We start from the raw sequence: 22943 nt of genomic DNA on the forward strand, positions 1-22943 counted from the left end.
GGGAGAGCGCTTGGGGAAAGTGAAGTGAAATATGGTGCGTTTTTTTTTTATAAAGACTTGAGCTGAGAGGAACTCGAGAAGACAGATTAGACGGAGAGAAGAGAGGGGAAAATGGAGAGAGGTGGAGTGATGGATGCAGGCAGGGGACCAGCAGCTCTCTGCCAACATCTCCATGCATCCTTCCAGACATCACACTGCGCTGCCATCTGCCTCCCTGCCACACACACACACACACACATACACACACACACGGAGGGAGGAGATATGTGAAATCATTAGCGTCTCCCGACACTGAATAAATATCTGGGGATGAAATCTGTCTGTGGAGAAATCACCTGCGGGGAAATATGATTGGATGAGATCACGACCTCACTGGAACGTAATTTGCATGTCATCTAAATGGGATCTGCCCCCAATGCTCGGGAGGTCAAAAGGCATCCGATTAGTCGGATGGCACAACTCACTCCTTGATTGGCTAAAAGGAGCAACAATGGCAAGTCAACTGCTGCTCCCTCTCTGAGCTGCAGGACTGCCCTCTTCTGGCTGCTTTACAAAATCTCCAGTTTGACAGAAGCAAGAGGACACAATCAAGACATCCAACATTTAAGGACAGGCAAATTCCGGCTGGCAGTTGTTTTTAATCACATTAGAGCTGAGGAATAAAAATAAACACAAAGAGCATGAGTGTAGCACACAGAGTGTCTTGGTTAACCACGTACAGAGTCTTATTTATACATATATTTATATAATAGAATCATTTCTCCCACTTGTACAGCCTCTGATTGTAACACAGAAATATACCAACATTCCCTGGGTGAGAGCGAGAGAAGAGAAAAAGAGCGAAAGAACTCAACAGTCATCATCTACATTAGAAAACCTACAGGCCATCTGTTTTGTTTTTTTTTAATAGGTTTATACATCCGCGAGGCATCAGTATTCATTACAAAAATAGGAATATAGTTGATATAGAAGCACTGGGGGTTGATTGAGTGGGTGGGGGAGCGAGGATGCGGCTGTGCCCTCCCGACAGTGGCATGACTAGTAATGACCACCCATCCGCCCACCCAACACGTAACACCCAAACCGGGAAACATCCTAGGTTTCTGTGCGCCTTCATGAGTGTTGTACAGCAGTCCAGCCCAGATGAAGAGTCAGTTATCAATGGAAACCAGTCAGGGTTTAAATTAAACCATTAGAAAATGAGTACATAAAAAAAACAACCTTACAGGCATAAAGGAGGGGTTAGTGCATTTATGACAGTTGTGATACTTTAGGAAAAGTGCCATCAGAATCCAGAATATGTGATCTAGGGAGGCGGGATGAAGAGAAGAAAGGAGTAAGGAGGTGGCGAAAGTAATAAAGGGTTTCAGAGAGAAGTGCAAAGCAGCTCCGAGGACCCATTCACTTGGGTTTCTACAGCTGCAGTTAGTGAGAAAAAACAAAAGATGAGAGAGGAGGGAGCCAATGGAGATGAAGTGTTATTGCTGGGGGTATTTTTTTTTTATTTGGCGTTAACTGGTGAGAAGAGGAATGAGGGGATGGAGGGGAGAGTTATTGCTGAGGATAGTACGGCTGCTGCTGAGGGGGTTGCTGTGGGTAGCCAGGGTAGGGCTGTCCAGCAGGAGGGGCTCCTGGGTAGCCTCCTTGTCCTGGAGTCGCCTGATAGGGCATGTAGGGCATGTTGGGCATATTGTACTGGCCGTAAGCGTAGGGGTTGTAGCCCATAGGCATCTGGTAGTACCTGCATGGACACCACAACAGAGAAAACAAACGTGAGGGTGATATTAACCAAAATTCAAGCATTCTCTTGTTTATTTAATCTGAAATGTAAAGACTGGAAGCAGGGGGAAACAGCCACCCGGACGCCAAGGATGACTGCTTTTGCAACCACCATGGCGACGTTGAATCTCAGGAAGTCACTCTGCCTGGCTGGTGCTCACCAAGAAATAGTTACAGCACATAACTTTTGATAAAACCACAACTTGATGCTTTAATTAATGAAATCAGAGATGTCATCTTTTTCCTTCTGCTTCCAGTCTTTATGCAAAGCTGGCACCATCTACTTATTATAGTTATGGCACATTAATTAGAGTGGTATCAACATTCTCATCTAACTCTGCAAGAACACCAGTGAGCATATTTCCCAAAAGATCGAACTATTCCATTATTACAAATAATTTCACATCACAAGATCCATCCAATTGTACTCAGAAATCAGAATGCTGTCATGGGACACTCACCCAGGATAGCCCTGATAGGTGGGGTAAGGTGGTCCCTGGGCCTGGGACGGGGGGGCCATAGGTGGTGGGTTGTTGGTGGGAGGGCCGGTGGGAGGGCCAGCGGGTGGTGTGCTGGTGGGAGTGGTGGACGCTGCCTGAGGGGTGAAGTTGGGTGGAGGAGGCCTAGCTGGGGGCTGGGGCTTCGCTTGGGGCTGCTGCTGGGCTTGTGGAGGCTGCTGTGTTTAACAGATAGAGAGAAGACACACAGAACAATATATAACCATCAGCCATCACATCTGGTGCATCTGTAGTCAAGGTTTGGCTCTTTGAGCAGCTGCTTACAAAGACGGTCCGGGGTGCAGGGGTGGGGCCGGCAGCGGGGGCAGCTGGTGTGCTCTGATAGGCAGGGACATTGAAGGACGGAGCGCTGGGCTCTCGGGCGATGCTCTGCTGCAGCTCCCTGAAACACATATCGAAACGGTGACTTTGTGGTATTCATACAATTATCAGCTCTCATCAAGCTCAACATACAGTCATTCATACAGTCATCATTAGTTGCAGCCCTACTGCTGACTGACCTACCCCTACCTGTTAATAAGCTCATATGACTGTGACACAAACCAATCAAACACACACAAACCACAAAAGTACATACTTAAGTAGTTCATCCCGCTCTGTTTTGCGAGCGAAAACGATGTCGCTGCATTTGTTCTGGAACTTGAGCAGGATTTCTGTCAAGTCGTTGTAGAACTGTGGAGGGAGGAACAGAAGGGGACAAAAATAAATCACCTGGTTTGCAAACCACGTTGATGCACAAAAACAAAACAAATTAAGTAGAAAGTTTCCGACAAGAACAGCATTACTGCAGCACAGTTCATCCTTGCTGAGGCATGTGTGTGTGTGTTTGTGTGCTCGCGCCGGTGTGTTGTGCTGAATGAGGACCTTGGTGCCTTCGCGCAGGTTGCTGCTGATCTCAACGTAGCTGTCATGGGCTGAAGCCAGCTTCTTCAGCACCTCCTCCCTCTGGTTGGCCTCCGTGTTGGACTGCTTCAGACTGCTGAACTCCTGGTGGGACGTCTGGAAGAAGATCACAGGAAGAAGAAATAGATCAGAGGATGAAAAGGTTAACTGCCAACATCTATTAGAATTTATGCTGGGTTGTACTCACTTTTTGGACTTTATCTGCACCAGTGTGAAATGCTTGCTACGTTTGTTATTTGACATAGGTAATGATTCATTGATTCCAGTAAGGAAATTCACTTTTTGACTGCTGTACTTCAGACGAAGGTCAAACATCACTACTGGCTACAGAAGACTCTTTAAGTTGGTAGAGAGTATAAGAATGCTTACACACGATCGGAATAAGAAATGGTCTTTTTGACGGCCACCTTGCTTAATTAATACGACAATGAGAAAATTAGTCTTCATATTCACCATGAAAAATAATTAAAATACAAAATAAAATAAAGTTTCAGCAACATGTTGGTTATTCAGGTTGGTTTTGTCCGTGATAAGGTCACTAAATCTCTTGAGAAATATGGGGTTTTGTGCATAGCATGTTTCGTAATATTGTATTACATTTATATTTTACTTTATTCTTTGCTTTATCAATATTTAACATACTGTTATATTGTGTGGGCAAGAACTTACTAACTTACTTGTACAAAATATTGCTGCTGCAGAAACAGTTTATTATATTAGCAACTTTTTCCAAAGCTGTGGTACCAAGTACACCTCTCTTTTTCAAATTACAGTCAACTATTTTTGACATCAACATTCGGCAAATCTATATATTTGTCTTTAAAGTGAGATATAAAAATCCAGATGTATTTTATTTTGTAAATAATTTACAATTCTACAATTGTCCAACTAGACGGACTAAGAATCTTCATCTACCTTGTATGAAAACATCACATGGTCAGTTCTCTATCAAATATTGTTAAGTTATTGTGAATGAAAATGTACATTTAACGAATTACTCTGTGTCATGACTGTGTACAAAAAGAGATTTAAAAATACCCTGCTTTCAAAAATCATTCTTAGAAACCTCTCTGGCTTCTTTGTATTATTATTATTTAACTTTTGTATGTATATTGGGTGTGGTTTTCATATAAGCCATTACAGATTTCCGCCACACCATCACACATACTTTCTTCATGTGTTTTTTTGTATTTATTTGTGTAAGAAACAAATACAACAAATCAATATTTTCTCTGAAATACAGAGGTCAATCTTCCCAGCCGGTATTTGTGTTTGTGTACCTGAACTTGTCCCAGCAGCTCTTCCTGTGAGCGCAGGCTGGCCTGTACCCTCTGGTTGTAGGTGCCATACAGCTGGTCGAGTTGGGGGACTGACAGCTGCTCCTCATTGATGGCCCCGTCCTGGGCGAGCGCTGTCAGGAAGGTGGTGGACATGTCAAAGGTAACAGCCTTGATCTCTCCCTCCAGGGTCTCCCTCTCCTTCTTAATCTCATCCAGCTGGGCGAGCTGGGAGCGCAGCACGTTCACAACCTGGGTGAAGATGGAGAAGATGGACTTAATAAGCGAACAGAGCGCTGTCCCTGATCCCTCACCATGACAATAACTGTGATGTACTGTTGGTTTTCACTTAAAGAGATAATGTGGATTATTTAATGTGGGGTCGTATGAGGCAGACATAAGTTGGCACGCCCCCAGTTTGGAGGAGCAGAGAGGAACACCAGTACAGAAGTTATGCAATTAACTTTATTTTGCTTTTCGGACAAGAAACCGCTGTTATTTAAGCCAAAATAAAGTAGTGAAAATATTCTGAATATGGCGTACACTTTAACTGATAGTGATTTTCTTTAAAGTGGCTAAAGTACTTTTTTCTGGTGACTCTGCTTAGCTCCTGCGCTGGTACTCCTCTCTGCTTCTCCAAACTGGGGGCGTGCTGACCAGCATCTACTGTAGCTAAATACACTGACTATTGATAAGTACCTCATACAGCCCCACATAAAAAAAACTGTCCCTTTAAACATGCATGCAGTGTAGCTTTGGAGAGACATGCACTTGTTCCTCGTTCTCTCCCAGTTCTGCTTGCTTAGTTATTCAAGTTCCCCAGTGACACAGAACGCAAAGTCAGCACACAAAATGAAAAATGGAGCTACTGTGGGGAGGAGGGACAGGGCTATAAAGCACACAATGTCCACTGGGTGTTCCTGTACAGCAGGAGTCTATGTATATATATATTTATATACATTTATGTGGCACACTAAATACCTTGGGATCAGGTGACAAACCCCTAAAAAGTTTTACACGATCTGTCTGTACAGAAAAACAACATTAAACAACAGGCACTAAAAGACATCATTAGTCGGACAGACCTCGCTGCCCTGCAGGGTCTTGGTCGGGTTGGCGGAGGGGATGGCAGCGTTGAGCTCATTCTCTGGTTTACACAGCAAGGCGATCATGTCACAGTGGGTATTGTATCGGTCCTTCACGACCTGGTCTGCCTGTACGGCCTTGTCCAGGATGTTGCGGAAGTTTGCTCCCTCTGGAGGAGAGAAGCGAGGAGGAGGGGAAGGTTAGAAGAGACAAGAGAGAAGGAGGAGACCAGGAAGACTGTCAAAAGTGGATGACATAGAGACAAAGACAAACTTAGATGACTAAACAAAAAGGACATGTTTCTGTGTGTATATGTTTATACCTGAACGTAGGGGCTTGTACAGGTCTCCAGAGGGGGTTCTGTTCCAGCGCTGGTTGAACTTGGTTCTCAACTCATTGTCTGTTGTCTCTTCATCATCCAGCATCTTCAAAGACTGAAGATGACAAAACACAAAAACATCAGATCCACAGAAGATTACACCTTTGTTATTATTTCTCATTCAGGCTGCGGGCCATTTGCTAGTATTATCAATTATTTTCATCATAAATTAATCTCTTTTATTTATCAATAAATCATTTTGTCTATAAAGCACCACAAAAATGAACATGAAAAAACTTAAATTCAGCGAGTTCAAGGAAGTGTCTTCAAATTGCTTGTGTTTGACTTACGAAATATTCAATTTGCAGTGATAGAAGACAAATAAGCAACAAATTGTTACATTTGAAAGGTCATAAATAACAAACAATGCCATGTATCAGAACCTCTGGCTGTTATAACTGTAGTTATTGTAGCAGTTACTCACCAACTGTAACGAGAGCAGTATCAAAATAAAGGATGCTGGATCAACCAAATCAAACTTTACTTTACTAAACTTTACAAACTTTACGTGCCTGGCAATGCACCTGAATATGTAAGTCACTTTGTATGTTAATGTTAACACTGATATGGAGTAACTTAACTTGATTTGGTTGGCGTTGGCCAAATATTTTTGAAAAGATGAGTGTTTGTTGCTACACTTATGCATCAGGAGTGCTGCTTTGCTGTGGCTGTAAAATAATTTCATGTTCCCAAGTTTTGCACAGAGGAATGACAGCAGCTTCTTGGTGTTCTACCAACTCTTTCACTCACTTTTATCCGTGGGATTCCTTTATTTTGAGTGTTTTCTCAGAGTGATTGATATCAGGTGACTCAGTTGTGCCCTCTTCTTCCTGCCTGTCGACGCACGAAGAGTTGTGTTTTTTGTCTCTACTCTCCTCCTCCATGCACTGTTACAGTGCGTAACATTCATCTACTCTCTCTCACAGTAATAAGCTTTATTTGTTATTATCATAAACCAAACAACTAATCAATGCTGATACTGTGTGTGAATAGATGAAGGAGTGCTGATGGCACAGTACATGCTTTGAATTCCTGACATATATGCAGTGTTATAAGCGGACTTGATGACATGCAGCACATGATAGAACGCTCATTACAACTGTAAGAGATTTGAGACTTGACTTGGACTAGCAAAAGATGACTTGTGAGCAACTTTATCAACTTATAAATCAACAGTTTCAGAAATGCTTCCGCATGTTCAAAAAAAAAAAAATAAAGTCATAACTAGAGTTTAAATTTTAAACACGAATAATAAAAAAAATAATTATCAAAAGTCGACTTTTTGGCCAGCAGAAATGTACTTTTGTGTTTTTTAATTTTAATTTCCACTTATGGCTCATTAAACAACACAACTGACTACTTTTGGGGGGAAATTAGGACATTTTGGTATGGACTTTTCAACTCTGCCAACAAACTTGGAAGCAGTTTGTGTTTTATGCTTTTTGTTTTTACTGCCTTCTGTTTATTTGTTTGTCAGCAAGATGTCTAAAAAACGGGTTGGCTGAAGCTGGGGCACAGACAGTCCTTGGCCCAAAGATCAGTGGATTAGATTTCAGTGATGATCCTGATCTGGGATTTCCGCCATTAGGGACGATTATGATTTTTTAATTTTTTTATTTATGTGTTCTTCTGGTAGTTGTGGTAGGAAAGTCTAAATCAGCTGCTAAACAGCATTTCAGTCATATGCTATTTTGTCAAGAAAGCAAAGCCATATGACAAACAAGCTGTTATGAAGGCTGTAGTTCTAAAAGTGCTTCCTCTACTTTTTTAAATCAATTCATGGTTAGGGTTAGCGGTGAGGTGAGAGGTTAGCTCACCGTTTATGAGATCTACAAAAGTTCAGTAGCGTGTATATTTCAGTCTTTCTGCATGTCTGACCTCGTCCAGGATCTCTCTGTTGCGGGTCAGAAGCTCAGGCAGATCTTTGATTAGCTGCTCGATGCTCTGAAGTCCTCCCTGCTGCACGATGGTCCGGGCCTTCTCAGCAATGGATTGTGGGATAGAGTCTCCTGACAGATCCTCAAGAGCAGCTGGCAGGTTTAGGGATGCCAACACCCTGATGGGACAGTCACACATCATTGGTCAGTTACTGCGGTCTCCTAACATCTCCTTATGCTGCATCACCATTATACATTCACCACGAAAATCTTGAAAAAGTGAATTCCATAACTTTTTCAGTTTGAAAAGATGTTGTCAGCTGTTTTAGAGTGTGTTTAAAAGAAACACTGAGTCCAAAATCACATACTACACACTACATACCCAAAATGCGTACTATTAATTCAACATACTTTTGTGTAAATTAACAGTAGTATGTTTCTTTTCCGACGCACTGCTCAGTGTGTATCACGTCACTTGCCAACAATGAACTAATTTAACAATATGTTACAATAATACAATAAGTGTTACAGACGTTACACCAGAACTGCCTTAGTCGCTGCCCGCCTTGTCTGTTATGTTGTTGTCATTATTACTACCACATTGCAGTGTGGGATATTTATGCCTGCTTATCGTTTAGTGCTTGCATACTGTAATATTTTCATGGAAATTGTATGCACCTCATGTACTATTGGTGATCCCAGATTAAAGTGGACACTCAATATCTGAAATGTTAGAGCCCTTACTTTGATCTTTGAAGTTAGATCTTTAGATTTTACCCTTACTTTGAACAAATGCTTAGAGTATTTGCTCATTATCAAGTTTTCGAGTTTCCAGGTTTGTCAAGTATCCCCACACTGACCTCAAAAACTGAAGCTGATGTTCAAAGACAAGTTGTAAAGTAACTTGAATGTTAAGCACATGTGGACTGTAATATTAGCTCCTTGTCAAGGCTAGCATGGTTAAGTCAAGTTAGCCTTGGCACCAGTTAACACTTTCATGGTATTATATTGAACAACAGAATACTCACTTTTCTCAGACTTTCTGCAGTTTAACAAGTTAAATAGCAGACCTTTATAAATGTAATTTAACATGGTTACAAGAATATTATCATCTGCCCAACTTTCACTCACCCATATTAAATGAAGGTGATGATGACAGAAACAATTTTAACTTATTACTTCTAGAAAGCTTTTTTTTTTTTTGATGAGGGTGTTTTACTCTTCAGGAAAATACTCAACTTGTTAAGCACTTATTAACATCATCTAATAGCGTGACACAAGTGTGTGCCTGCTATTTAGGCCACTACATTAAACTATAACTTATAACTAACATAAGTGCTTTTATCGACATTTTAATGGTACCTGTCTGGTACACCATTATGTCATGAATTTTTAATAGAGACACAAGCGCTCACAGACACGTTCATGGGAAGATAAATTCACCTGCACAGTCACTGATGTGCACGGGCAGGGCAAAGTAGGGTCATATACACACACAGAACAGCGTACCCATTACAGAGATTGGTGGCCTCCCTCATTGTTCCCACCAGTCTGTTAACAGTCTCAGCCTTCCTCTGGTTGTAAATGCTCATGGACTGCTGCACCGCCATGGGGACCATCTTCTCAAAGAGGTCTGAAGAGAGAAGAACAACATACACAGCTAAAATAAACCCAAACCAGTCAGAGCGCCGTTGATATGATCCCAACTGAAGTCATAGAGTCCCAATACAATGAGTTTGAGGTCATGTTTTTAGACAGCAAGTTTGGATGGGATTCTGCCAAAATAATGAGGGTCAGCAACTTAAATACCATGGGATGCTGCTGTCTTACATTTAATGTCTTTGAATGGGACTTTCTTGGCTCACAGGTCGTTTTTACAACATCAGAGTATAAATAAACAGGTGCATTTTTATACACCACTTAATGACAACATAAACCACAGTGAATCACATGCTGTACAGTACACTACATAAATGTAAAACCTGCTTGGTATAAATGCTGATTGACCCTCTGTTTGTTACAACAAGCCATCACAGCTATTATACTTAAATAAATAGTTTGCCATTTTGTGATGCAAAGTCCTTTTCTTTCTTGCCATGAGTTAGATGACAATAGCAATACCACTCTCTCATTTGCCTGGTAAGCATACAGCTACGGCTAGCTAGCAGTGAGCTAGCATAGCTTTGTGTGAAGACTGGAAACTGGAGGAAACAGCAAAAACAATATGCTCTGATGACAAGAATAAGCAGTCAGCATCACATGACCACAGTTGACTGTATTTGTGTCTCACCTGTGAATTTCTGGCTAAGTGGAGGTGTGATGGTGGTGGCTCTGACCAGCGCTGCCTTGGCGATGTGTTCCAGATCCTTGATCTCAGGCACACGGTCGTGGTAGATAAAGTCATTGTCCTTCTTGGCTGCGGTGAGGGCTCGGTTGATCTTGTCACTCAGGTCCTTAACGCTCACATATTCGTCATAGCGAGACGCCACCGTCTTCACCAGCTCTGCTGCGTGCTGGAGGCATAATCAGAGGAGAAAGGATGGAGGAAAACATTTGCTTCATGAAGAAGTTTTCTGGTTTTGATGTGGAACTTCAAGGCATGTGTCTCTAATATCTGTCCAGTTTTTGAAGATTATATAAGACATCAGAGTTAGGAATTCATTCAAATGATAATGAATGAGCTGGTACATTATTTGAAGATGTGACAGATGAATTGAAGAGTGGGACAGAACACTGAAGTCATATGAAAGCTGGTTACCTGCAGGCGGGCGATCTCTTCTCCAAAGCGCTTCTTCTGTTTGGCCAGGACGCTCTGGTGCAGCTCGGCGTTGGCCTGCATGATGCAGTGCTTGGCTGCCAGCACCGGCACCACTTCCTGAAAATAAAAATACTGACCAGGGAGAGGCAACCACAGAGCAACACACAGGCACGCAAACAGATATATGCACGCGCACACACACACGCACAATGGCAAGGCAAACCACAAAATGGCAGACGCACACCAGCAAGGTCAAATCACAAATGACATCACAGAAGCCAATCACAAACAGGCGCAAGCAGTCAGAGGTGTGCAAACACAACACAAGCGCACATACACACAATCAATGCCAACGCCACCACCACCACGAGGGATGCAGAAAGAAAGGAAGACAACGAGAGAGAAAACAGAACAGGCCATGAGTGTTTAACCTTTCAGCAAAAGCTGCTACACCTTCATCAACGTCCCATAGCCATGTGTGTGTTTGCATATGTGCGTGTATGTGTGTGTGTGTTTGATACTAGGACAGTGCATGGGCATGTTTGATTTCATGCATTCAGGGAGAACACAGACACTGACTTTCACATATGGATCAATTTAATTAGCCAAACAGAGTGATATATTTATTCTAAACGATGAACGAAAACTACAACCTAAGGTGTGCAGAGCAGCTGTCACTGAGGAGAGCTACAAGCTTTATGTCAGAGTACATATGATGAGAGCATACAACCAGAACTGGGCTGGACCAGCCATCCATAAATGCATTTCTAATTTTGTGCATAAAGTTATTAGTAACTACTAGCTTGCTTTAAACTGGTGATTTTGAGTAAAGAAGATCCCACACTGCCATTGCTTAGCAGCACAATTCACTGATCACACTAATGTTTCAGTCCCTCTGGATCTTCATCAGGAGCGTTTCACTCTTGATGAAGGAAAGACTCTTGACGAAGGTCCAGAGGGACTGAAATGTTAGTATGATCAATGATACTGAGCAAGAGCAGTGCGTGGGATCTTCTTTTCTCAAGACTGAAGTGACATTTTCCAACGCACCTGCCACTGAGTTAGTTGGATGTGTGAATATCTCCTTTGAAGAAACTGGTGATTTAATAAATCAAGTTCAAGTGTCTTTATTGTCTTTATGCTTACACATAACGAAATTTCTTTTGGTAGTTCTCGGCACATAGTTAAGATAAAAAAAAAACACACAATACAGTTAGGGATGTTAAAATTTAAGGTTTGTTTTAGCCAGAAAATACCTCAGAAATGTATAAATCAGTTGCTCAGAAGCATTTGGGTAAGGTAAAATGTCCTATGATGTTTTCCTGATAAGAGGAAATTAAAGCAATATGATGGCCTGCTGATTCAGCCTAAATTTATTTCTCATTTCTTAAGTTTTAACATGTATATGTTTTCAGTAAAGCATCGAGATAATACAAGGTGATGTGGAAATGGCAGTAAAAAGGCCAGGAATGTTCATTTATGCACAAATGAAATCTTCCAAGAATTTATTGATAAGGCTTATTGTGTACTGAGACACGATGGTTTGTCATTTTTAAAAAGTGGTTCCCAAGAAAAGAAGTTTAGGAAACACTGGGTTAAGCCATATATTAAACTTGCCTGAAAGTAATTGTATGACTCTATTTTGTTTATATATGCATCAGGGCTGCTACTACTGATTAAAGCTGCAACAATAAGCTGATCAAGTGATTATTTGTTCCAAAGAAAATTAGATACCAATAATACTGATAATTGATTATTCATTTCTGTTATTTTTCAAGCAAAAAAAAAAGTCAAATATTTGCTTGTTTATGCTTCTTAAGCTGAAGGATTTTTCTGCTTTTTTGTCATTTATGACAGTAAATGAAAGGACTTTGGGGTTTGGACTGTTGGTTTAACAAAAGAGGCAATTTGAAGACATCACTTTGGGCTCTTTTTGGGAAACTGTGATGAGCATTTTTTTTAATTGAGCAATGTCTACATCTCCACTCGTAAAACACTTATTACTGAGCTCATTTTCTGCCTTTCTCTTTACTTTGATGTGTGCATGTGTGTTTCAGTCACAGTGTTAGACAGACAGTAAGTACTCCCATGATTAGGTGGCAAGAAAACCAATAAGAATGAAAACAAATCAAACTGCAGCTCAGTAGTATCCAACCAATCAGAGTGAAAACAGGATGGAAACGAACCAATGAGAACAGAGAGAGGTTGCAAGTTGGACAGTCCCGCAACCTGAGTACCACTCTTCAAGTCTTATTTTTCAGAAATACACACAAACAAAACAATACACACACTCAGACGGACAATATACACGCAGAACCATACAGAATCCAATGTCTGTATGCAGAGTCACCACACTGAACACATGGCTGACTGTGAGTGTGTCTGTCACTGTCTTTTCTTCAAAGCCGGGCAGTGTTTTCAGGTTAGTGTGTGACTGTGTGTGTGTGTCCTTCACATACCTTGGGAAGGTTGTCTTTGTACTGGCACTGCTTGAAGGCGTCACCATAGTAATCTGCTGCCTGATTGGCCAGCTTTGCGATGACAGCATCTTTCATTTTATCTATAAGGTCGACAACAAACAACAGTGTCTGCACTTTAGTTGAGTATTTATTTTTCTAACTTTTTCCTTTCACTCTACTTTTTGACACAAGTATCTGTACTTTATACTCCTTATATTTTCAAAACAGTCTTGTTACTTTAGTGCATCTTAAGGAAATTATTAGTTATTTTTGTTTTGCATTATTGTGCGCCATCATCATCAACACCAATTTTAACCTAAATGAATGGGACAATAACACAATATAAAGTTGTGAATATCACAAACAACAGACTTAGCAATCCGAAAATAATGTAATGAATTAGACAAGAGAGAAAGACTCAGCCGTGGAGAAAAGGTAAGGTAAGGTTAACTCTACTTTGAGCACATTTCAAAGCCTGTACTTTTTCGCTTTAACTTGAGTGAAGACCTTGAATCAGTACATCCAGTTTTACCAGATTCCTTTTATTTATAGAAGTATCTGTAATCCTACTTGTGTAAAGACTCTGTGTACTTTTGCCACCTCTGGTAAATGAGCCGATATTAAGAGTACATATCAAACAAAATACCCTCAGGACAGAAAATTGTGTTCTTGATAATCACACATCACAAGCTGATCAGGCCATCTGTGGTTTGCTAATTGATTAATGACATTTAGTCATACTAAACTCATACACAAAGGGTTTTCAGAGCTGCCTGCAGCTGCTTGTGCATAACATTTATTTTACAACAGTGTTCCTACTTCACCCTGATGAAATTGTCCTTACATCCTACAAAGTATAAAAACTAATTAACAACAAAAACTGTCCCTCTCAGCAGAAAATATTGCTGTATTTTTTTTATTATAACATATTTTATGATCTAACTTTCAAAACTGTTTTAAAAACTCTAATAAGCACCTTTGTAGACAGAACTGGGACATAGTTTGTGAGCAACCTGGATCAAAACTGCCTACTGCTATCGTAACAAATTAATCTTAAGGCAAAAAACATGCAGGAGTGTGTAATTAAAGATGCTATTTATTAAGTTGCAGTTGGTCTGTTTCTTTTATATCTGGGTGACTGACAGATTTGTGATAGAAGTGTCCATAAAGTAATGCAACACATGACTAAGCAAAGGACTGAGTAATAATTACTGATTTTGTCAATTATTTATTTGGTGTCAAATGTCCTTGTCAGTTTTTAGTCAACCTCATCCTGATTTTTAAGTCAGGTCTTAGTGGACTAAAAGTCTGTGCATTTTGTCTTTCTTTAGTCAAAGAAAACCACTATTATAGTCTAGTTTTAGTCAGTAAAAGCTTTTGTCGTTCTTTTAGCCATAACATTATTATGAGCATTTTAGTCAATCTAGTCTAGCCAAAACCTTTTTTGTCATTTTAGTGAAGTGTTCACATACAATTTCATCTCATTATCACCTGATAAAAACAACTTGATTGATGGCTTTAAAAGAACAACCTAACATTTCGATAACCTTCTTAAATTATTTTGTGGTGAGTGTGTCACCTCAGGTTTGTTGTATTCTTACCAGATATTTTATAGCCACGTTGCTTCCCTTCAGATAAAGCAATGCATGTGATGTTTTTCTAGGCCTCAGTGTAATGAAATGGACCTAAATATGGCTTGTGAATGGTGCTAAATAATGCTGTGTGTTTATGTTCTTCTGGGTATCAAACCTGAAAGAAATGATAGCGCACAGTCTCAAATTAAAGACAATTCATGTTTGGACAATTTAGGTGCTTGTCCTATGTTACCTGAGGTGGCTTTGAGGAAGATGACCTCCTGGGCCTGGGCCAGCATGATCTGGCTCAGGGTACCTACAGTTTCAGGGGAGATGTCCATGGTGGGCTCCCTGTTCAGTGCTGACAGCACTGTGTCCTTGATGTGGCCAAACGCTCCGCTGGCCAGCTGCACAGTGAGACAGATAAAGAGTGAAAATGATGAGACACTATCACTGCCAAGGCTGGAATTAAAAAAATCTGATTTATTTGTACTTTTAAAAAAATCTTCACTGTCTAAATGTGAAATTCCTGTGGGCTGCTCATATGCTCACTGACAGAGTTTATTTTGATTAGTTAAACACGACAAAATTAAAACAAAAGGAAACACTCATGTTTTAACTTGCATGTTGTTAATTTGGTAAAATGGGCCCCAGGTCCACTTTTACATCACTGAATTCATTTGTGAATGTACATCTATGCCAGTAATTACTGATGACTGACATAAAGAGAATGCTGATGCATTTGACTTGTTTTCACATACAAAGAGTGAAACAAGTTTTTCTTGTTTGTTTAGGTCACGTCCCTGTCCAAGTCTGAGAGGCAGGAAAACAACAGGCGTGATTTTGTTTGATAGTCAGGAAATACAGATACAAAACTCTGCAAGTCTGCAAGCACAGCCACTATATATGTCTGGATAAATCTTTAGCCTTTATTATGTATTTCTAAACTGGAACATGGCAGCTTGTTATCTGAAACTGTGTGAAAAACTAGGTTTACAAGGAAGAAATTTTGGCACATCATTCACTTTAATTATGATAGGTTCACGCATGTCTGACAAATTAAATAAAGTTACTGCAAGGAGTTTTTAACTGGTTATGAAACAGGCTCAATTTATTACTAATGCCTCAATATGGCCAACATAAGTTAGCGAGACCATCAGCATGAAGACTGGCTATTTCTATATTGTTATATTCTTAATCCCTGCCGCCATTCAGTTACTCTATGAAATAAAATCAAAGGACCATGTGTCCACATTTGCCAAGCCAGGCAGAAAGTCTCAGTGAGTTATACGTTAGCCAATTAAAATGAAGCAGGAGGATTTTTTAATTTAGATGATTTTATTTTTGACATTATATTCCTGCTTTTGCCCAAAGAGGCCTCGATGTTGTATCAGTTTCTACACCAATCATAAATGAGCTGCACATTTTTATTCAATAGGCTTGTAAAACATAAAAAAATCTTGCCAAACCACTCAAAACAATTTGGGAAATGTGAAGAGACTCCTCAAACATTCTTAAAGTGGACATGTGAACAGCAACAGAGATATAAACATATATCTGGCTTACAGTATAACTGTTGCAGTTTCATACAGTAATTTTCACTGGGTTTTCTAAAATCAGGATGTACATGTTGTTACTATACTATATTACTTTGTGGTGGTACGCCCACCTGATAGTATTTGGCTGCAGCCTTCAGTCCCTCATCGTTGTCCAGGTTCTGCTCTGAGGCGATCTGACTGGCCAGCGCTGCTGCGTTGAACAACACACATGTCTTCTCGTAGCCCAAACTAGCCAAGGCTGCAAAAAACAACAAACAAACACACCAAAATAAGAAATTGTTTGCCAGGCAGCCTTTTTGTTGTTCCCTTTGATTTGAATCTTAGAGGCATTCTTTCTTTTCAGAGACAACTTGAAACATGGAATAACTCAGATTATGCAGAGGACAAAGTGATGTCTTTCCTTCATTCTTTGGACACCATGTCAGACATTGACTGGTCTCTTTTTTGTTGACGGTCTGTGTGGTTGGCATTTTCTCCAACACCAACACTAACACTTTCTACTGCTTCATTCTACATTTTTCTCGCCCAGAGTACACTGGAAAGAATCCCACAGTCATGAGCTCCCACAATTCACCACAGAGGACAAAAGATTGAAGCGTGAACAGAATAAATGTCTGAACTCAACAAAGAGCAGTCTTAAGAATCAGGGATTTCTCTTCTCTCTCTCATTATTCTTTTCATTTCATATGGATTTTCTGTATTTCAGAATATTTTTTTGCTGTTAGCACCTGTCAGTCTCTGACCCTGGCACACACTTCGGTACAACACACATACCTTTGTCATGTCCTTACACACACCTACCACAGCAGCTACATTTATCTTCAAACCCTACAAGATGATTTGTAAGGCCTATTTCTGGACAACAAAATATATTAGGGACCAAATTGCTGTCGTGTTAGACAGCTTTGTCTCTCATTGGTAGTGTGTGTGTGTGTTTGTGTGTGTGTGTGCAAGAGGGACAGATGGATTAAGAGGCAGTATGACAGATATGTACCCTGAGGGCAAAGTCCTATCTTGGCTTCAACTCTTCTTAATATCATTCCCTCCTGCTGCAGCTAACTGCATCTGTGTACATCACACAGTTACAAACAGATATTCTTCCAGTGACTCTAATACACCTGATAAGAGTTTGCACTCACCGAGCTTGACCGATCCACCGAACAGTGATCCTTTATCAAAGGCATCCTTCCATGTGAAGGTTAAGCAGAGCTGTGGAAACAGAGAGACGCTTTGTGTTCAAGTTTTTCAGTTTCGGAATTAAGCTACAATCAAGTGTGCTGCTCTGCAATCAGTTACCTGGTTTTCAGAGAAAGGAAACTTGGGCTCGACAGCACACAGCTGGTCATAGTATCTGGAGAGACAAAGAAATGGCAGAATTAGAATGTTTTCTTACACGTTAAAGCTCAAAAATACCTCATCTTTATTCTGATCATTGTCAAACTTCAGTTGATCTAAAGGTAAAGATCTGTGTGTAGGAATCAGTTGCATCTGTCAGTGAGCTGGCAGATTATACTATTTTTACATCAAAATTAGTGGGTACGTGCAGGTTTTTTAAGGCGATTGACCATTTCCCATTGCTAGTGGAGAGCAGAGAGAAAGCTTTTTGTAAGTCTCTGCATTCAGCTCTCAGTACTTTTGTAGCTTCTAAATGAATCTCTGTGGTTTGAAATTTAGCTTCTCTCCCGCATTGCTGCAGAAGAAAGCCCGACATTAGTTCCTGTTTTTGCTGCTTCATGATAAAACCTTTTAAATAAAGAAATAATGAGAGACTTTAACTCTGAAGTATTTATAGGAATTAAATTGTTTATCCACAATTGAGACGCTTAACTAAAGACAAGCACTTCATCAATAATACACACCTTCAAGCAGGTTCAAACTCCACTGTGCTAATGAGCTGAGTCAAGCCCAGCAGCACATGAGCATGAAAAAGGAGGGAAAAAGTTGCTTAAGTTGCCAACAGAGGGGACAAGCCTTCGTTGCCTCGGCCGAAAAGGGGTGAAAATACTGTGTGCAGGTGTCATGTTTACATTACTGCTGATCAGAGGTGGAATGGATAATTATCTGTGGCTACTGCAGGGTCATTTGATCCAGGAAAAAATGTTGATAACAGCATTCCCACTGCAGACAAAAGCCAGATGCTAGTGGGTGTTAGCAGTTTTTTGTGCAGGGTAATAGGAGTTTTACAAACACCTCTTGTCACCCTCCTCTTCATCGGAGGTAGGCGACACTACGGTGGCCACAAAATGTATCTAGTGCCAGTGTTTGGTTTGTTAATTCTGGATTACTGTAGAAACATGATGGTGAAACATGGCAGATTCCATGGAAGGAGACCCATGCCCTCTGTAAAGCACAACTAGTGCTAAAATAATTCTTATTTTCAGATGATGAAAACAAAATTATGAATATTATCTTCCATTTCTGCCATATTCTGCCTATAAATCCCCATCAATCTTACATACCTGACAATTAAGTTTAAAAAAAAAAGAACAAAAAAGGGAAAAAAGAGATCAGGCTATACAGTAAAGCATAATTGAGAAACTGGAAACTACGTTAAGCTGTAATGACCCTTATGACATAACTGCAGATTTGTGGTCTGAGGAAGTGATTTCAGAGACACTTGACAATGAGTCAGGAAAAAACATCAGACTTGGCCAGACAAGCACACTGCAGTGGACGCACACAGACTGCTGCTTGGCTCTTCGTCTTATCAGTATCTGTGCCTGTGATGTGAACAGTCTATTATTAGGAATGACAACATGCAGAGAGGCCGGTTAGGGAATCCCCCATTACCAGTTCATCCACCCTGATTTTCCAGTGCCAGGAAAGAACTCACCACTGGACTACAAATGTATACGTAAACAAAGGCTGGCTTTATTTATAGAACTACACGCATATAGAGTTTGCTGTCTTTATGTTTCCCATTCAAATACACAAGGACACACACGTGCTCAGGAAAACTGAGATGAGGTGTGCCTCCTAGTTAACTAAAGAGAAAAAGAAAGTGTCCTAGACAAAACAATGGTTACCATGGTGACACAATAGCTGTGTCTGCCTGGCTTTGAAAAGGATAGGGCCTGTCGCCCTGGATACCTGGCACATGGCTAACAGACGACATGTGCAGAGAGCCAAGGAGCGACAATGCTAGCAGTCAGCAATAGCAACCCACTCTGCAGAGACATGCTAGCTCACACCTCACTGCTAATTAGCCAAGACCATCTACAAACCCCAACAGACCCTTTACCACAAACACACAGAGCATTTCAAAATCTCTGTACATTAATAGGATAATGACATTTAAATTATGAATTAGTTAGTTATGTCCACAGATTAAAACAGTCTGCAAATCTAACAGATCTTGATCCTGTTTCTTTAAAATACTGCATTACAAACTATTATTATTAACTAGAAATACACAGATCCCACATTTTTTCTCCCAGTATAGATGTAGATACCTCAGCTCAGGTTATATGTCATCATAAACCACCCAAAATTTGTCAACAATCATGACCATTAACCACTAATTCTTAATGTCACAGGTAGTACATTTCAGAAAAGACATGAGTGAAAACTAGAGCTGCAACAATTATTCAGTCAATCAATTAGCTGCCATCAGCTTCTCAAATGACAGTAAACTGAGTACCTTTAGGTTATGGACAGAACATCTGAAAACATTTTATGGGACTTCGGGAAACCAGTGATCAATATTTTTCACCATTTTCTAAAATTTTATAGACCAGACAATTAATCAATTAATAGAAAAAGAATATTGGCAGATTAATCAATAATGAAAATGATTGTTATTTGCAGCCCTAGTGAAAGTAGCCTTTTGTGTTTAAAGAAAGTAAACGTTCTGCATTACTCCAGTTTAACTGCACTCCATCTGTTGGCCATTAACACTCAACACCTTGAGCTGATACACTCTTTAATATCTAAAGAGCCTAATCTTGGCACTCGCCAGACAATTCCACTTTGCACTGCAGCTAAAGAGTAGCTCAATGGAAGACCTGCACCCTGCAAGTGCATACCTGGCTTCTGACGTGATCCAGGCAAACCTTGTGCATTAAATAACTTATGAGTCATAGAGAACACAGACTGAAAGGACAGAGGGCAAAGTCTGCATCCATAGCATGTCACCTAGTATGTTAATAGGTTAGGTAAATAATTAGTCACGCAACAACTCATCAATGATGTTAAGAATAAGGAGCAGCCTAACTTAGTCAAGACCCCTGCAGCCTTCACCGTTAGAGCTCAGTCTTTAAGCAAGCCTGTTTAAGTAATTGTATAAGAGCAAGACAGCAGCTGGGCAGCCTGAGTGGAACATGGGACACAGAGGAAGTTTGCTTAACAAAACGTAAATCCTATTTCTGTCACTGTTCCTCTATGCAAAGTGGCTGACACAGTTACACTCTTTTGCTCTTTACATTATGTCTATTTACGTATGTCCTGTGTTTTATACATTCAGAGTAGCTATTTGAAACATAAAATGAACTGGCAGAGGAGTGTATATATAGGCCTTATCATGTCTTCATGCGTTCTCTTGCTTGTGATTCTCATACACTCACAGCTGTCATGATTTATCATTTCGATCTCTGTTTGCTGATATGAAAATATTTGGTTCTTACCCTGAATGTCTGATCTTTTGGCCACCAGTGCACTGAAAGCCTGAGCTATACGCAGGCCTGAATGTGAATGACACCTGACAGGAGAACTGGCTGTGCTTGCTTTCTTGCTTGTACTGTATAGACACGTAGGTTATGTAACGATATCTAAGGCGCTCGTTAAATTAGTGCTGCAATGATCAGTCAATTAATCGATAGAAAGAAATTTAGCAGGCAACTACTTTGATAACTGATTAATCACTCAAGTAATATTTCAAGCATTTTTTTGCTGAATAGCTGCTTTTCTTTGTCATTAATTAAAGCAATTGAACATTCTTTGAGTTTAGGACTGCTGGTTGGACAAATGAAACAATTAAAAGACATCACTTTGAGAAATTATTACGAGAATTTTTCAGTTTTTTGACATTTTAAACACTAAACAAGTAATCATGAAAATAATCTGCAGATTAATTGATTATGAAAATAATAATTAGTTTCATCCCCAAATTAAATATGTATTGGATTTTGGTTTTCTGGGTACTATAATAAGTTATTATTAGTAACTGCGACGTCTGTTGGTGTCATTATACCAAAGTCAAGAACAGAATGAGTCAGCTGACGACAAAAATTGTTAGTTGGAAGAAGATGGCTGGATGTAATGCAAATTTTAATGCCGTTACTGATAACTACGTTTTATTTGAGGTTAGTATGTACGCACGTAGCATCTTTCTTTCTTTTTTCTTTGTTGTTGTTGTTGTTGTTGTTGTTGTGTTATATATTTCTGGTTCACGTTTTTAGCATTTTATTATGTTTTAGGTTCACGTCTGCGTGTGCTCTGTATTTCATGTTGTGGACAATAAAGTTTAAGTTGAACGTTGAGGCTAATTCTAATGCTAAGGTAAACGGTTGAGTTTTCTGAGTCATTTCGATGAATAAGCAACAGCTAAAGATGATCACTAGCTCAACTTAAATGGCTAATTTAATCTTCGGGTATTTGACAGTTCCGTTAAACAAGGTGACAAGTCAAGCCCATGTTAGCCTCTAAATGAAACTTCACAATAATAACAGATGAGTCAGTTATTCTGGTAGGAAATGCCTTGTAGCATATTAGCTTGGTCGCTTCTAGAAGAGATACCCAGACCAACGAAAGATCTTGCGAGAGTGATCATTTAAATCCGAACCATGATCTTTCCCTACCCTAACCAATTTGTATTTTGCCCCTTAACGTACCCATATCTCATTCACAGCATTGCCACACTGTAATAAATAATTTTTTTGCCTCATATTGACAATTAAAATGTTTTGTGTACAAATCTCGCGAGAGTCCGTAAATCAAGGGTTCCCTTGTAGTCATGCTCCTTTAGCTCACAGATTAGCAATTTAAAGCTAACACATCTGGGTGCGGCAATGACTGGGCTGACCGCTACAGGTGAGGCGTTTATTCCAGAGTATCAGTAATATGGCAGCTATTTCAGGTGTTTTGTAAAGGGAGGATTTTATTTACCTGAGCAGAATTTCCAGGGAACTCTCGTGCTTGTCCAGCGGCCTTCCCAGCGCGTTCTTGCGGAGCTTGTTCAACTCCTCCACGGCGCGGATATACTCCCCCTGCTCCTCGCCCGCTGGATATGTGGCTGTGACAAACTTCGACAGCGGTTTCACCAGATCCACTTCAGATGACTTTTTTAACGGGACTGAAATAAACGTTGCCATTTCGGCCCGTCAACGCAATGTATTCAATCAGGAAAACAGAGACGATTAGCCACCAACGAACACAAACAACAGCGAGCCAACCACTTCCTGGATTCTGACAGGGAACGTAAGATTACGTCATAGGGAACGGAGCGGAGAGGCGCACCGCGCAGAATCAGGCAGTGAGAAAATTAGCTTTATATGTTCACAGCATGAGTCTTTTATTTCCACCACTGGACACCGTGGCCGAATTAACCTACTAAAAGGCCCAAGTGCAAAAATTAGCTGATGACCCTACTATAATCTTCAGTTTCTCTCATTTTTTCCGTAATATATACACCATTCATACATCAGAATATTACGTGGCCCGTGGTTTGCTATGAGGTCATCTGATTAAATGCAAATTAATTAACAATATCCACAGATAATAATAAATAAATGAATAATACATATATACTAGAAAAGCAATTTCTGAAGAAATTGCGGG

The 22943-nt window shown here is 40.2% G+C and overlaps 1 protein-coding gene across 4 annotated transcripts; it reads right to left on the reverse strand.

Annotated features, from left to right (window-relative positions):
• Positions 1-618: 618 nt before the first annotated feature.
• On the reverse strand, positions 619-22586 carry pdcd6ip (programmed cell death 6 interacting protein). Of its 4 annotated transcripts, none has more exons than XM_084738641.1 (18): positions 22272-22586; positions 17466-17520; positions 17309-17378; positions 16280-16407; positions 14864-15017; positions 13037-13137; positions 10578-10694; positions 10110-10332; positions 9329-9452; positions 7821-7998; positions 5886-5997; positions 5563-5732; positions 4481-4729; positions 3162-3296; positions 2875-2969; positions 2562-2679; positions 2241-2452; positions 619-1741 (listed from the first exon to the last, which is right to left on the reverse strand). In XM_084738641.1, exons 1-18 carry the CDS (start codon positions 22475-22477, stop codon positions 1552-1554), a joined length of 2637 nt encoding a protein of 878 aa, XP_084594767.1. In that variant the 5' UTR covers positions 22478-22586; the 3' UTR covers positions 619-1551. The 4 variants fall into 4 exon arrangements, with proteins under 4 accessions (XP_084594767.1, XP_084594766.1, XP_084594765.1 ...); XM_084738640.1 differs by having other exon boundaries at positions 2241-2455; XM_084738639.1 differs by having other exon boundaries at positions 10578-10709.
• Positions 22587-22943: the final 357 nt, after the last annotated feature.

Source organism: Lutjanus erythropterus, chromosome 16 (genome assembly GCF_056507025.1).
Source record: "Lutjanus erythropterus isolate fLutEry1 chromosome 16, fLutEry1.hap2, whole genome shotgun sequence".
Lineage (NCBI taxonomy): Eukaryota > Metazoa > Chordata > Actinopteri > Lutjaniformes > Lutjanidae > Lutjanus > Lutjanus erythropterus.